The sequence below is a fragment of the Cariama cristata genome, unplaced genomic scaffold (assembly GCF_000690535.1).
Source record: "Cariama cristata isolate BGI_N322 unplaced genomic scaffold, ASM69053v1 scaffold20402, whole genome shotgun sequence".
In the NCBI taxonomy this organism is placed as follows: domain Eukaryota; kingdom Metazoa; phylum Chordata; class Aves; order Cariamiformes; family Cariamidae; genus Cariama; species Cariama cristata.
In genome coordinates this window covers 1-16,494 of record NW_009603512.1, presented here as the reverse complement: position 1 = coordinate 16,494, position 16,494 = coordinate 1, and the positions used below count along the sequence as shown (strand labels likewise).

The following is a 16,494-nucleotide window of genomic DNA, read 5'->3' as shown; positions in this document are numbered from 1 at the left end:
CCTCTCCGGGCCCTGCCTGCCGCGGCAAGGGGGGAGGCGGGAGGCAGGGTGCTGCTGGCCGGTGCTGCCCCCACCGCGCTGGCAAGGGCAGAAGCCCCCGGGGAGGAATTGGCCCCCAACCAGCATGCAAGAGCTATGCAGTTCTTTACTCATGCAAGACTCTAATGGACATTTTCATTTGACGTTCAAATGATTCACGGGATGAACATTTTTCCCAGATAAGCAAATAAGCAAGATAGACCTAGTGTTATCGTATCATAGCCACCATCGATCCAAATTCGGAGATTAAAAAATTACAGCCCCAAGCCAGAGACAAATTCAAACATTTATAGCGAGAAAGCCAGTAATATTTCCAAGTCAAAGTCCTGCCAAGGTCGCTGCTACAAGCGAAGTGGTTGTGGGTGCCTTGAGGACCCTTCTCAGCTTTCCTTGGGCTCCCAGCCCGAGCCGTTGGCTCCATCTCATTTCAGCACGAACCCTCTCTCTCTGCCCGCTCTCACAACATCTTTCACATTACTCTCTGCTTTCCTTCTTTTAACCTGAATGATATGCATTTTTTTGCACAGCTTTTTCAGCTGGAAGACATATTTGAAAGGAAAATTCTGGTTTACGATCATTTTAAATGCTTTCATTTAATAAGAAAAGCAGCCAGTTCTCAAGTGCAGAAAAAAAAAAAAGTCATCCTTTCCAATCCCAAAGCATTTTTTCGAAAGGAATTTTGGTGGACAAAACTGCATTTCCCATTCAGCTCTTTTCTTCTGGTGACTTGACTGACCTCCCCACCGCAGGCTGCGGCAAAGTAAAACCAAGTCAGGCAGAGGGATGAAGAATTCGCCTCGTTGCAACTAAAAAAAAAACCCGCGTGCTGCTTTCCTGGCGAGCGCTGGGATGTTGGGTCATCAGCGGTGCTAGGCAGGACAGCAGCTGAGAAAACACTGCCCGAGCACATCTCTCATTTACTTGGGGGGCTGCAAATGCTCTGGGGATGCCCCCACTGCATTTTGCACCATCTCTTATTCCTACGCCACCAACTTCTAGACTACCAGCACAGGTATCACATCTCCCACCCTCGGCACGCCATTTCAACATCCCCCATGTCTACCCTTCCAGAGGTCGGTCACTTTAGGAGGAGACACACCTCGAAGGCTTTGTAACCCCACAGCAGCAGGTGCATGTAGCCAGCCAGCTATTCTTTTAATGATTTCCACAATGTACAGAGCCTGCCCTTCCCACGCACTTCATTTCTTTCGAACGTTGCTGGGCTGCAAAGCATAAGTTCATAGTGAAGTCGGCCAAAGGCGGCCATGCACACCGGTACCTCTGGCTGACGCCCCACCGCAGCGTTTCCTTCTGGGGTGACTTCCTCTCGCCTTTCCCACTGCTTTGGTCTCCTCTGATGCAACTCCTACCACTTCTTTTTATAGTACTTGGGCTTTGGCAACATAGTGTAGTTGGGAGAGGGTATCAATGCATTAGCGCACCACATGTATTAATGTGGTATTTGAATATCTGTATTCATCTTCTGTTACCTACAGGCATGCGCTCAGACAATAGCTCTGAAATCGTTCCTGTGGCTTTGCCAATATTTAGTAAATCCATCGCTCCCCTCTTTTTTTCACAACTCCCCAAATTACACTTATGCTGCTTATTCCCCTTGAGGGTCCACCCCAGCTTTCATTACTCTAGAAACTCCACTTTGCGTATAATTTGATTGTCCTGATCTCTTAAAGTCATTCTTCACCTAGATAGTCATCTTCTGCAGCTGTCTCCCTCTTGGAGATGGCAACAGGCATTGTTAGAATTAATGAAGACACAGTTATTAAAAACTCCAGGCAGGCAGAGGTGTAGCTACTCACCCCAGCGATGTCCCACTTGACAGCGTTGTCCAGAAGTGAAGCCAAGGCTTACCTTCTTGCGGCTTTGCCCTTTTGTAGGAAGGGCCTAGTCCCTCCCCACTGCTCGAGATGGGAAGAACCGGAGCTGCCTGGGCTGTGAGTGCCGCCTGCTTTGATTTTGGCAGAGCAATTTTGCCAGCAAAGGATTACTTGAGTTTTCTCCAGCTTGGTTGGGAATAAATACGCTTCACCTGTGACTATAGATTTTGGTCACGAGGGTGAAGAAACCCTTCAGGGCAGAGCAGCTGCTCCTCCTGATACAGTCTTTCCTGTCACCGCGTTCTTGCTCAACCCTAATTGAAATCAGTGCAAGTCTTTGATCAAAGAGGCGAGCACCATTAATAAACGAGGGATTAAGCAAAAGTCAGGAAGCCTTCCTAATTGAGGTAACTGGCAACCGCTCAGCTCGTTTGCCAGATCGGGTGCTCCGTCATGGGACTCGAATCAAAATACGCCGGCATCACCTGTTTGGGCTCCTCGGGGCTGGGGCGCGGGAAGCAGCTCCGGCCTCGGCACTGGAGGCTGTGGCCAGGCGCGCTCGCGGGGTATTTTGGTAACGTTACAAATACAACTCTCCTGCCAGAGTTGGCTCTTCCTGCTCATGTGATGCGCACAAAACCAGCAGAGCAAAGCCCAGTGGGTGCTCTTACAGAAGGGACAGGTGGCATTTGTAAAATGTCTGCAGAAACTTATTTTACCTGCTCCCGCTCCCACGCTCACAAGCACAAAGGCACGCGTGCCTTGGACGTCTGCCCAGGGCCACCCACGCATGGCATGGAGGATGAGGGGCTCCAGCAGCCACGTCCTCCCCACGTCTCCTGGGTGCATCTTGGCCAGCAGTGACAAACTCATCTTTGACCAGGCCTTTCATGCCTGTACAAGCTGTTGCTGTTACCTTTTTAGCACAGCAACAAGAAAAAAAAGGATCAGCAGCTGCTCTATGTGGTGCTGGCAGTCACCCTACTGCCATCGCGGTGGGGAGAGGGTGAGCACAGGTACAAAACCTCATGGTGCAGGAACCTCTGCGACACGACAGTGATGGTAGAGGGAGCTTATTTGTGTTTATGACTACTTCCTTTCAGCTGCATCTCTGAATGTCCGTTAGCGATCAAGCACAGCAGCCCTACGGCACGGTTCTGCAGTCATCACCAGGTTCATGCCTTCAGTGAGATCAGAGCCCTAAATTCGCCACATTCACCATCTTCCTCAACTCATAAACTTTCCCTCGACCGTGCTTTGAGATTACCCTGTAGCACATAAATGAAGGATGGTGGACACTCCAAAGAACAAGCCCCAGCTTCCTTCACCGCCTCACACTCATCTTCTGCCCTGAAGTGAGTCTGCTTAAACCTCCTGATTTTCCAACTGCCGAGACATGCCCCAGCATGCTTTAAAGAGGGAAAACAGTCACTTGCACAAAATCACCTTCAAACTCTTGGCAACACCAAGGCCCTGGTGTGATCCAGGGACGAGGAGGCTGAGTCGCACGCTCTGCACTCGGGGCAGAGCAGACACAAGCCAATGCAGCACAGAGAAACTAACTCCCAACAGGCTTGTGGAGACGCACTGGAAATCCATGAGGCACCGATTTTTGGAGCTACCTGCAGAGAAAACGCACAGCCACAGGCTCCCTGGGCAGTCGGTGGGTTACCCTGATATAGCAGCCTGGGGACGGATAGCTATTCCACATGAAGGTGGAGGTGCACAAATACGGGAACATGAAACATGCCAAGAGCAAAATCTAGAGTTTAAAAACCAACTGAGGTACATCAGAGTTGTTTCAGCACATACAGGCCTGAATTTACCAGCAAAAAAGCAATCCAGTGAATAAGCTTGCCATTTACTACAGGTGCTGTGAAGAAATTAAAATAAAACTCCTCTTTCCTGCACATTTGTAGAAGCAGTGGCCATCTGGGCATGCGGGCCCCTCTTGCCTCTCTGGGGGAGTTTTTTTGGAGGTACGTCCATGTGATGGTTTCTTTTAATGGGCAAGAATGTACTAATGGCCCAGAATGCCTGATGCTTTCCTCTCAGCATGGATCTCCCCAGAACAGGCTGAGAGCTTCAGAGGATGGACAAAGATACGGTTCTTGACCCCAGAAATCTGGGTCTATATTTAACAAAATGAGCAACACAGTGACATGCATTGCGGAGAGATGATGATGGACTCCAGTCGATCAGAGTTAATTTAAGCACAAGCACAGCTGAGCCTTAAAAATAAAATGTAAAAAGGAAGCTGCAGTTGAGCAGTAATAGATACTAATGTTTCAGTTGTTGAATACATCGTGGGACAAATGAAGTTCCAGTTAAAACGGCGGTAAGACCACAAATGGATATTTTATGAGGAACTTTGAAAATATGTAAAAGAGACAGTAGTTTAATCAATAAATCATAAGTTGCAAATGAGATGGGAGAATAAACAATAAAAATATATAAAACCATTATTTAATCATAAAAGAAAATTACAGTATTCAGTAGTTTATTAGGGTGAGAATCTTTTTAGTACAACAGAAAAATCACCTTCAGATATTTAGAGTTTGAAGGGGCAAAAAAAGATCAGTTTTAAAATATTCCATGTATTTCAGCAGTTTTTCATCCTTTCCTGATGAGATATTATAATTATGTTATGGTTTCAAAGCAAAAGATGCTGAACACCAGAATAAGACCTTCCGACTTGTCTTGCTTACATCACTCTTCTCTAATGCATTCTGAAGAGCATATATTTAGCCTGCAAATGGATGTGGTGGGACTCCTTTCACCCCTAGCCCTGTTATCTATTAAAACAGAGAGGAAAAAAAAAAGAGATCAGTGCAATAATTCACCACTATGCGACACTTGCTTTTCTTTCACAACTAGACATGCTTTAATTTAGAAAGGACTGTGTCCTCCAACTTGACACCCTACTATATTTTGCACACATCAGCTCATCACAGCCAGGAACTTCATCCTACGTGCTCTCTCTAAAGCTCAGTAATGGCAGGCCAGAGTCCAGTCCCCAAAAGCCTCCCCTCAAATCCTACTAAGCTGTAATTCTGCAGTTCACAATATAACCTTTGGTATGCATGCATATGGAAGAGCAGGGCTTTAAAACAAACCCCAAGGTGACAAATTTTTAAAGAGATAATTTAGTTATAACTAACTAGAAAGTAAATAAAAACAGATGCTTTTATCTGCCATTGATTACAACACAGACGTATTTACACATCCTTTCCATAATAAACAGAAAACTCGAACTGTGTTGGGAGGGGGAGAAGTAGAAAGAGCTGATGGCATAGAAAACTTGCACTATCAGCATTGTTACAAATTTTAAACCCAAAGGTATTTTCAAATCTCTAAATACATTTAAACTTTCTTGTCCTGCAACAGGAACCAAAAATACAAACAATAGCTTAACATATATGACCGATGTTCTAACAACCACCCTTTTTCTGCGTCCCACCACTCCCTCTGGTTTGCTCCCTGAAAAACGCAGGAGGGAAAAAATGGCCTTCTAAAATGACAGGAAAAAGTATCATTCACCTTGAAAACCCCACCAGCCTGCGGTTGTCGTGAAAGCCACTCTTTATCCATCCCAACACTGGCAGAAGTCACATACATTTCTGAATAATCCTTTCCTCCGAAACAGCAGGAAGTTGTCTTGTCAACAGGAAGTTTCACAGTCTGGAGTCTTTTTCCTACAGAAAAACATGCATGCTGTTTCCTGTTCGTCTACTTACAACAAGAAATTTAAACAAATTCTTGAGAATAACCGGCGTGGAGCCAAGTGTTCCACAAAAGCAGGTACCAGGGCAGGGAGAGGTCCCATGCTGAGTTCCAGCATACTGATGAGCACCGTGACAGGGAAAAACCAGATTTCTGTAAACCATGTTGTTGACGATCTATCATTTGACAAGTTTCAGTCTCAGTTATACCAAACAAATCCCACTCCCAATCCCAGCCTCTCCTCTAATTAAATGCTAACCTCGACAGCACAGACATCTGTATCTAAGCTCATCATCTAGGCTGCCCATGCAGTCAATGGAAATGGGTTATAATTCCTCCCTAAAATAGGTCACATGAATCACGTCCTAGACCTGCTGACTTTTCTACTTTTAACTACAAAGGAAGCCTGGAGCGACCAGACCTCGTGCAACACTACTGAGGTGGAACTCATGCTTCACCTCTACCGCCTGCAGTTAAGGAAGATTAAGTCCTAGAAGTTTTTCCTGAAATTTCAATAGCCTTTCAAATCAAGCTTGCATAAAATAGGGATCATGGGACACATCTGAAGTTTACAAGAAACTAGCGCTACCATAAACAATAAGCATTTATTATGCCAACAAATAGGTACCATCCTAATGACAGTAGTAAACAGATTGTCTCCGGCCCAAACCAGAAGGCTGTCAAAACACCTTACAGCAGATTTTTCTAAAACTCCTCCTAATTCTGGCCAATAAGTGCTTATACCCATCATGCCTATTTTATTTACCTACAATTGATTTTTTTCTCTCTAGAAATATGCTAAAGCACATGAATCTCCTTACAAAACCTGTAATTTCTGTGGCCCCTGATTTGCATGTGTAAAGGGCTCGGTCCCCTTACAGTAACTGTTTAGCGGTGTGTTGAAATAGCTGGAGAGTAACTTGGATGTTGGGAATCCTACAAGGAGAAAGAAAAAATGCAAAGTTTGCTCCACATAACACCTATGAGAAGTTTTGGGTCAACTTCAGAGTGGGGCACCATTTCCCAGGAGGTGTTTATCAAAGCAAGCACCTGTCCTCCTTTTTACATGCTCTAAAACCTTCTCCCTCACCCAACAAGCTGTGCCTTGGTCCCTTGCAGCACCCCAACAAACTGACAAAAGCACAGACCAAACGGCTCCACCTGTACCACAACACTAAGCAGGGCATAGGCACAGGCAAAAAGCAGAACCACATTATTAAGCCATCGGTGCAGTTCAGGCACAATTTTGTCCCACCTACTTGGATATGCTGCACCTCAGAGACAGTTTGGGCTCTGTTTTGGTCTGGGAAAACAGCCTGGCTGTGCAGAATAAGCTACAATTAGCCATATGCTGCAAGACTAAAGGACATTTGCGGATCCATTTTACTTGCTAGTACAGATGTAACCAGCACATCCAGAATACAGGGCTGAGAGGGAATTGCCTTTGTTTCACCGAAAGCCCTGACATAAGAGCTGGATATTTTTAAACTGTCTTTCAAACCCATAATAAATAAAACAGCAAGTGAGCAGTGGTGAAAGAGCCTCTTGTATGCAATAGCCAGGGACGTTTCAGCACTCTGGGATTCCTGATGCTGTATAATATGCTTATTTGGCACACACTTTGACCCACAATGGCCAAAGTAAAAATCAAAATCAAAGTTAAAAAAAAAAAATAAATCAGATTCAGTGTAATGGCATTTAGATTGTCAGAGCTTATTTGCATGTCTGGTTACCTGGTACTTAGGTACTTAGAAAAGCAGATTTTTCAAAATATCTAGAAAACTGGGAGAGAAGAAGTCCCGTCTGTTGCCTGGGAGTGACAAGGACCAGTACGAGTCCCAAGACAACACTCCTGCCAACTGGCTCTAGCAGCACTTTGTGGTTACCCAGTCAGCTGGCAGCGGAAGGATTACACAGCTACATGGCGGCTTATAAAATGCTCCAGAGGCCACCCTAGAAATTGGTTGACATCAAGTCCCAGAGAAAAGGAGTGGGGAGGGCATTCAAAGGGAGAAAACACGCACTGTAGAAGAGGCATGAGCCCCAGAGACAAGGGAAGAGACCCTAACTGTACTTGCAGAGTGAACTCAGCAGATAATGGCCCAGAAGACATTGTTTACAAAGCTCTAAAGATGAACAAGGTCTTCCTAGAGATGCAAGAAAATCTACACCTGGACGTTCTCAAATCCACCTGCTTGGTATCTGTAGAAGAGAGAAACTTAGCAAATCTTTTAGACCCCATACAATCAAAGGATATAAAATACATTCATCAGGAAGATCTGGAAAATATTTAATTCCTAATTAAAAGACATGACTGCATAAAACTAGCAGGTCACTAAGTGACCAGAAGGTAAGACAAGACATGGTTACGTACAAGTCAGACATTCCTTTTGAGCCCTTTGCAAACCCAGCAGGATCAGTCATCACAGCCTTTCCCTGTAGCACATCCTGAACCCAAGGCAGCAGCTATCTAGGCTACAGAAGCCTAGACCTGAAAAGCTGCTTCACCCTGAACCTCAAAACCTTCACTTAGAAAAGATGCCAAACAAACAAGTTTCCTCATCCATTCCCCTAAAACCGTAATCCAAGCTCTGCTATCAGTGAAACCTGAGAATCCCTCAGTGCTTTAGATGAGCTCTTTATCAGTAGATATATTTGCAACTGGCTGACAGTCACTCAAGCCACACTTAATAGCTATTGTGCATTAAAAGAGAGGCTTTCATGGAGTTCTCCTCAAACCTGTCTGGGTTATCTCCCTAAATAGTTACAATTCACTCAGAATTCAGCAACTTGCAGATGTTAGATACTACTTTAAAATGATGGCAGAGAGAGGGTAGATAAGCATGAGATAGTCACAAAGAAGGTGGCTTTCTGACACTTAACCTCTGAAAATTCCTGCTACTGTTCGCTGCAGATGCTGGGAGTTTTACATGGGCGAGGAGAGACAGAACAAGTTCACAGAAAGTTGAAATACTGGTACTTAAGGATACATTGAAATCACATCCAGCTCTGAAAGACCCTGAGCTGAGCATAGTTGAAAGCTGGGAATGCAATTGGGATATGTACTCTGCTCTCCCTATTCTTACAGTCTCTGTATGCGTCTGCTTATGGACACTATTCCCACTAGCTTTCCCTTAAGAAAACATCTCCAAAAGGGAGGAGGAAAGGGAAAACAAGTGAAAAAAGGAAGAAGGTGAAGGCCAGGGAGGAAAAAGGTAGAAACAGTGAACCAGAGAGGAAAAAAATGGTAGAGTTCACTGCTCCAGGAGGGTATGCAAAGGGCTGGCAGAGGTCATCAAGGAGTGCTATGCCCACCAAAGCGGGAGGATGCGGGACCAGAAACAGGTCCCACAGCTGCTGAGATCTCCCAGCTGGAGCTTCCCCCTCCTAGGGCTGCAGACACTGCAGGACAGGAGGAAGTCCCGCAGGCTGGCAAGAACTTGGATGGGTACAAATCAAAAGGTGAAGGGAAAATCACAGCCCGAACCTCAAGTAAGAGGTGCCAGTGGAGTCAGAAGTGAGGCTGCAGCCTGACCTGCCCGGTGCACGTGTGTGCCAGGGTCGCTGCGCACCGCAGAGGTGGCAGGCGTCAAGGGACATCGGGACCCCTGAATCTGCAGCCCCACAAAACCCCAAGACTTCTGTGAGGGCTGGACTTGGGTTCAAGAGACCCCAGATGCAACCCAATGCCATTGCTCCTATGCTGCATTATGCAAACCTGCGCTGTCTGGGATCTGTCAAAATCACGCTCCCGTTCTCACCCACTGGCTCCTTGCAGACACCGTGGTTCAGTCTCCCTGAAGCACTTTACTGCATTTTTTACCCAGACTAAATCATGCCTGGCAGACCACCAAAGTCCAAATGAGAGCAGCAATGAATGACAGGCTCAGACAATGGGCACACCCAAGACATTACTGTGGGAATGATAAAAAAAATGCTGTGGAATTCATTAAATATTTTTTATTATTTAAATTGCAAAATTTATTCTGTAAATACTTTTCAACAATAAAAAAAACACATTGCTGGCATCAGTGTCATGTGGGACTTGTATTAACCTCAGTAGGCTGCCCAAAATAATACACTATGCTGAAGAAACAAGAAAAAAAAATAGCTTAAGTCATCTTTGCTATTTCATGGCTTATCCATTTTCTTCCACATCATTTATCAATGAGGTAAACATGGATCTTAAGTTTGGAGGATGCAAGGGGATGCTAACTCAAACAATTGACAAATATAACGGTAATCTTCTCAGCAACTTTACCTTTTCCAACACAGCAAAGGCTAGGAACAAAGATGACTTATTCACAAAGCTAACTTTTGAGAGGGACATTAAAAAAAAAAAAAAAGAGTAGTGTTTTAAAAAGAGCAGATATACCATTTCTATGAGGGGAAAAAAGGAAGAACCACACCTCCGATTCTTTGCTTTTGCTTCTTCCTTTTTTTGATTTTTCTTTTTTTTTTTTAAAAAAAAAACCCACAGAAGTCCAGTCCATCCTTTGCAAGGACTTACCTGTCTCAGGGTCAAGACGAAGCACTCTCCCACCATCATAACAAGCTACCCAGAGTTTGCCTTCTGTATCAATGCACATCCCATCAGGAATGCTTTCCTCTTTTTCCAGTTTGTATATGCTCCTACGGTTGCCTGCAGGGTAGGAAAAACCACAACAAAACTGAGTCAGACAGTTGTTAAAATTTTTATCAGTCATAGCCCAGCAGAGTTATTTGTACTATTATTTTCAAAAGCTGTGATGAAGTCCTGAGTTTTTTCATATGAAAGAAATAGATAGTGTCTGCTGCCCTATTTATTTCCTAAGACAGTTGTTTCTCAGCATGAAAGCCTGTGGATCAGTTTTTATCCACTGAAAGTGTAATCCTTTCTTCTGGTGTTCTTTTCTACTGCACCACTCACGCTCCCTACTTACGATATTAAATTAATAACTGAATAAATGAATGTTATATATATTCAGAAAATTAATTACTTGTTTAAAAACAGTTTGGATCATTTCACGTATGGGTTGTTTCCAGTCAGAGAACTGGAGACATTTCAAACAGATTGCTGGAACGTGCCAATAATCACTGTTACAACACAAAACTGACCTTCAGATATATAAACTGAGAGTTTATATAAACAGAGAGTTAGGAAAAACATCAACTTCAAAAGCATACTGTCAACCTAAAAACAAACAACTGTATCTGAACTTTTATCCACTGTTATTAAAGAAAACTAATCCAACTTTCCAACATTGTTTATTTTATGCTCTGACATCTTCAATGTTTCTCATATGTAGCAATATTTTTAATGAGTTTCCTTTGTGCTCCTGGGGATTGTCAGATTGCCCACAGAAAGAGAGCGAGCCAGTGTGGGTGAGACAGAGAACCGACCTATTTCCTAAAGAAAAATTCAGTTGTAAGCCATAGCAGAGAGACATTGGGACAAGATGCTATGCCTAAAATGACTTTAAAGTCACAGCTTAAAACTAAGTATTAAATTGACAGGGTTCTTTTAAAGCAAAATACTTCAGTCCATGTACTCAAAAGCAGGTTATTAGTCCAAGTCAATGGAATTCTTCTTTTGCCCAAGCTTGTAGAAGCCCTTAAGTGGTTGTTTTGTTTTGTTTTAAATAAATGAAGGAAGAAGTTTTTGAGTGACTGCTTTCCAACTGTTGCTTAGTTCTGTCTGCAGGATCATCTAAGAGCTTATATTTTAAAAAACAAAACAGGGTGAAAAAAAAAATCTAGAGAAGCTAGCAGAGGTTTTACACAAGACCACGAGCTTTTTGTTACTTTGCCTATGCTGTCAGTATAACAAACACACAGACACCGAAATCTAGCCATACAAGAAACACTTTGCCCTTTTTACGCAAGATCAGATACCTGTTGCGTTTAGTAACAGTAGTCCAGATTACTACTCAAACTCTGCCATGCAATTTAAATACTTTATAGTATTGCCAACAGCCTCTGACTAGTTTGAGCTAGAAGCCTACGCAGGCGCAGATGTATGTTAATATGGCTTCTGTTGTTGTGTTCTGAGGAGGTTTCTGACAAAGTGCCCCCAAAGCTCTGATCATCTCTCCATAATAACCAGAATGGAAATAAACATCACAATCTTTAGGCACAAACAATTATTTTAGAATACAACAATTCATACCAATTTTTCCAGTTTGGAGGTCATAATCAAAGGCATCCACTGAGTAGGACAAGCTGTCAATGTAAAAGAAGGTTTTGTGATCCAGCGACCAGTCCAGTCCATTAGAAATGTCCACCTGATCAAAGTGCTTCACCACTGAGAGGTCGGTGAAGAGCGTATACAGAGAGCCCTGGTGTCTTTCCAGCACGGCAGGTCGAATCTCCTCAGCCATCGTACCTGTGCAGAGGCGAAGGGAAGAAAGCAGGTTCAGAGTGAATAATGGGCTCTCCTCCAGGTTTGGTGGCAGCCCCTCGCTGTGATGACCACAGCACTGCCAACGTAGAAGGGAGTAGCGTGGGGGCTTCAGAAATTTGGGGAAGAAACCGAGTTCAAATCAAAAGAGAAAGGTAGATTTCAAACGTGCTTGCTTTTAGCAGAAGATGACAAAATTCAACCTTTGTTTTTTTGTTGAACTGCGGCAGAAATGGTGTGCGGCATGATTTCTGCAAAATGTTTTATTCAGTCATTCAAATATTAAGAAAGTTGTGGTCAGCATTTAACTTCCCACAAATCTTAACATCTTGTATAGCATAGAAGACTGGAAAAAAATTTCCTCCTCCCTCAGAATGTCTTACTAAAGCCTCTTCAAAAACAAATCTCATCTTTGTGGTTTGAAGTTGGCAGCTGAGACTGGTTCTTGAGAGACTGGGCAAATGCAAGTTAAGCAAGGCAAATCAAGGTAAGTCTGGGGACCCAACTACACGGCAGATGCACAGAATGGTGTTTTTAAAAAAACGGAGGACAGGATGATGGGACAGCTGAGGCTGGAGAGCACCTCTGGAGAACATCTGGGCCCAGCCCCTGCTCAGAGCAGGGTCAGCCACCGCAGGCCACTCAGGGCTGTGTTGTGTCTCGAAAATCTCTGCGGATGGAGACTCCCCAGCCTCTCTGGACAACCTCTCCCACTGTTTCATTATCCTCAGTAAAAGAGTTTTCTTACGTTTAAACAGAATTTCCTGAATTTCAGTTTGTGCCCACTGCCTCTGGTTCTGCCACTGGCACCACTGAGCACAGCCTGGCTCCGTCTTCTTTACTCCTCCCCATCAGGTACTTACACACACGGGGAAGATTTTCCTGAGCCTTCTCTTCTCCAGGATGAAGACACTGAGTTTTTAGAAATATCATCTATAAATTCTGATTTATGAAGAACAAAACCCACAATAGTACAAATTTCTCACTGGAAAAGTATTTTCTATTGGCACTCTGCCAGTATTCAAAACCAGCCTGCCAACAGGGAGGAGGCAAGGCCAGTGTCTTAAACTAGGCAGGCTCTGAATAGCGGGCCTCTTTTTAAAAAAACAGTCCTGATTAGATGGTGTTAAAGTGATACAAATAGATTTGTAAATGGGATTAAACTGTTTGAAGGCAACAACAAAAAAATCCCCACCATTTATTTATGAAGGAACGCTTGCTGCATCTACCACTGATCACTGCACCTTGTCATCAAAAGCTAAGGGAGCAGCAGGAACGAACTGCCTGCAGCATACCTGCAAAATACCTCCCTGCAGGATCCACTTTCCCATCATTGAATCGGTTGTTTGATTTATCCTTGTCCACATGAGCAATGGTCGTTACCAGCTGCTCTTTCCAATTCAAAGCAGCAAACCTGGTTCCCAGGGTGATGACATAATCCCCAGATTTCCGGAGAGCCACAGAGCTCACGGGAGCATCTAGAAACAGGGTGAAATGGAAAAGCAGTATGTGTTACGGAGAGACATTTCTTTTCTGCCCACTTCAGATACACAAGCAGTCACACCAAACTCAGTGAGACTACAGGCAAGAGAAACAACTTACTTTTCTACCAACAAAACTGATGTTTAAACACATAGAAATAGATTATTTCACGCAAAGAGGGCATACTTAATGCATATGGAAAGTTGCTACAAAGAAAATCACTAGTTTGGGACATATAAACTCAGGGAACTTGAGTATTACTCCTGTTCCCAGAAGCTATAACCATTACCAGCACCTGGTTCTGCTAGGTGCTTTAAAAAAAAAGCATAGAAGGGGGGACAGATAAAGGTATGTATGGTTTTTGCAACAGGTTACTGTGTGGGTTCCCGCCTCCCCAAGGGAAAAATTGATTGCCACAAGACCTATGAAGCAACTCTGTTCAGCACAGCTCCTGGGTAAATCAGCCCTACACAGCCATTCAGTCGTAAGTCATGGAGACAGAGAGCATCTCTGCACCGGGACAGGAGAGCCACCCCCTGCACCACACTCCGCCGTGCAGTTCAGATACCCCTCCAGCAGCACCAAAAACACACCAAGGAGCGGCAGAGCTTTCCAACAATAAAAGCAAACCAGAAAATTAGTAAGTGCTCCATGGTTCGTTTACGCTCATTTCAGCTATTATGTGGTAAAACCTCAATTGCAGGTTATTATAAAGGAACTAGTAAAAAAAAAAGAAGAAAAATGAGTGTGAAGATAACATTTCTGTAAAAGCCTACAATCAGACACAATATAAGGAATAACAACTTAAACAGGGCAATAAAGTCTGGGATAATATCTAACATGCATGGGACTAATTATCAACTTCCTAATTTAAAAATAAATCATTCCTTCTATTTATAGCTTTGCAGAGGTATAATTAAGTAATAGTTTCACAAACACTTATAACCATCACCAGCCACTGATACCAAGAGGAGCTGCTCCTTTCTGGCTGCTTGCTCTTGGCTCAGGATGGCCTGTTCCCTTTGCAGTGGTACCACCGTGCCAGAAATCCGAATGCTATTTGCCCCCAACACCTGAGATGCACACCTGATGGCAAGCTCAAGACTGGCAAGCTCCTTCAGCTAGAGATGTACGACTGCACTGCTGAGGCTGCTGGTGGCCTGGGCTCATCTATGCTGGGCAAGTGGGTACCACTTCTCCTTCTCCTTCTCTCCCCCACAAACACAGCCCAAGTGAGCGTATCGGCCCTTGCACCCAGCTCCGTCCACAGCCACCCCGGAGGGCTTTGTAAAGCACCAGCCACAGGAATTGATCTATGTGCAACATCATTTTACACCAAACAGAAAACTGACCGTAAGGTCTGCCCCCTGGTCACAGTTACGCATGCAGTGGTGTTTTCCCTATGGAGTTGAAAAGAACATTTGAAGTTGTTGCTAAGTGTGGGGTTGTTGTAATCCTCTATAAGCTTCAGTAATGAGTAATTTCTCTCTCGGTTCCCGCTTTGGACATCAACCTGCTGTTTTTAATCACATGGCACTCTTTGGGTGTTTGGGGTTTTTTTGGTCTTTTAATCGTGGTATTCCCAAAGGCACAGCTATTAATCATTACTATTTTATTACTAACCAGAGGAAACAGAAGGAAGAAGAAAAAAAAAAAAAGTAACTGCTTCAGCTACTATCCCTTCTACACCTCCAGATAGGCCACATGTAAAAGATTACACCTTCGAAAGTAGGTCCGAGTCGGGGGGGAAGGCAGGGAGAAGCACGCTCCCTTCAGCTAAGGTAAGGGGAAGTAAGTTTGGGAAGCAATGTTTCCAAAATTACTATCAGGCCTTCTCTCATCTTAAAACTGGTAACTACAGTAATTTCAAGGGCAGACAAGCCCAGATCAATTGACTGTGAATAATGAATAATTCACAGTTGGACTCGATGATCTTAAAGGTCCTTTCCAACCTAAATGATTCTATGTGAACAACTTATGGGTGGGCAAAAATAAGTGATTTTCACCAAGTGTTACTAAACATGAGAAAGTAATAAGTACGAGTACTTAAGCCATTTAAGGAGCTATCCTCAGACGGATAAATATTTACATTACCATGTCCAGAATTAAACTGCATCTCTTTCTTTATGAGAGTTAGCACATCTCTTCCTTTCTGGAATAAATACTTATAACTATTGAGACTTCAGCTAGTGACACTGTTACCTTAAAAAAATATCTTCTTAAATTGTTATGGGAAATTTTCTTCCAATAAAGACATATTATGGGCATTGCTCATTCAAATCGGTAACAAAACTCCCACAGATGTCAACAGCAGAACTTTACCTCTGTGACAAGGAGGGAACTAAAGACAGCCAGTTGCGAACAACTTACAGGAAAGAGAAGTAGCTCAAACGTAATTTAACAGCACAAAATCATAAGAAAAGTGCTCAGGACTAAGTCTGGCCAGTACCTTGTGTCTATGCACAGGACAAGCCCCCAGTGCCCATCTTGGCCTAGGAAAGTCAGGTTTCAGGGAAAGGTCTCCAGAAGAAGCACCACGCAGCTGCTGAGGGACGCAGCCGTACCACCTACAGCAGCCCTGCCCGTGTTCGGCAGGGAGCCAGCACCAAGTCCGAACGCACACCTCCGGCGTTTGGCGGAGGCTTTGGCGAGCCGTTCCTTACCCACGGAGATGGCCTGCACTTGCTTGGTGACCGAGCTCCAGCGGCACACCTTTCTACCCGTGATGTCCACGTAGAGGAGCGCGCTTTCCTTCGCGTCCCAGACAGGCGACTCCCCAATCCCGTAGCCCTCGCTGGCAATGCACTCGATCTTAACGGATGACATGCCTGCAGAGAAAATCATGCCGGTTTGACGAATGACTGCCGAGAGCACGCATATATAAAAATCAACCCCCGGGTCCGAGTGCTGAAAATCAGCGTTCGTCTCAGCGGCCGGTTCAGAGCCGCATTTTCAACCCAGAGGGGTTTTACCTGTACAGAGCACTCACGAAGCAACGGAGTTTATTTGTGCTGCTTGCGCCCATAGCCCGCTTCG

At 44.2% G+C, this 16,494-nt stretch overlaps 1 protein-coding gene across 2 annotated transcripts; it reads right to left on the bottom strand.

The window, feature by feature from the left end:
- Window positions 1-4,357: 4,357 nt before the first annotated feature.
- On the bottom strand, window positions 4,358-16,291 carry LOC104157775 (regucalcin). 2 transcript variants are annotated; one of them, XM_009695242.1, is made up of 6 exons: window positions 16,122-16,291; window positions 13,272-13,454; window positions 11,746-11,961; window positions 10,108-10,239; window positions 5,415-5,569; window positions 4,358-4,669 (listed from the first exon to the last, which is right to left on the bottom strand). In XM_009695242.1, exons 1-6 carry the CDS (start codon window positions 16,282-16,284, stop codon window positions 4,619-4,621), a joined length of 900 nt encoding a protein of 299 aa, XP_009693544.1. In that variant the 5' UTR covers window positions 16,285-16,291; the 3' UTR covers window positions 4,358-4,618. The 2 variants fall into 2 exon arrangements, with proteins under 2 accessions (XP_009693544.1, XP_009693545.1); XM_009695243.1 differs by lacking the exon at window positions 11,746-11,961 and having other exon boundaries at window positions 4,619-4,669; window positions 16,122-16,284.
- Window positions 16,292-16,494: the final 203 nt, after the last annotated feature.

Coding starts and splice junctions, on each gene's coding strand:
- LOC104157775 (XM_009695242.1), bottom strand. CDS start 16,284: ATGTCATCCGTTAAGATCGAGTGCATTGCCAGCGAGGGCTACGGGATT. Junction 11,962..13,271: donor TGCAGGGAGGTATTTTGCAG/GTATGCTGCAGG, acceptor GCCTCTGCACAG/GTACGATGGCTGAGGAGATT. Junction 5,570..10,107: donor TCGTCTTGACCCTGAGACAG/GTAAGTCCTTGC, acceptor GTTTTTCTGTAG/GAAAAAGACTCCAGACTGTG.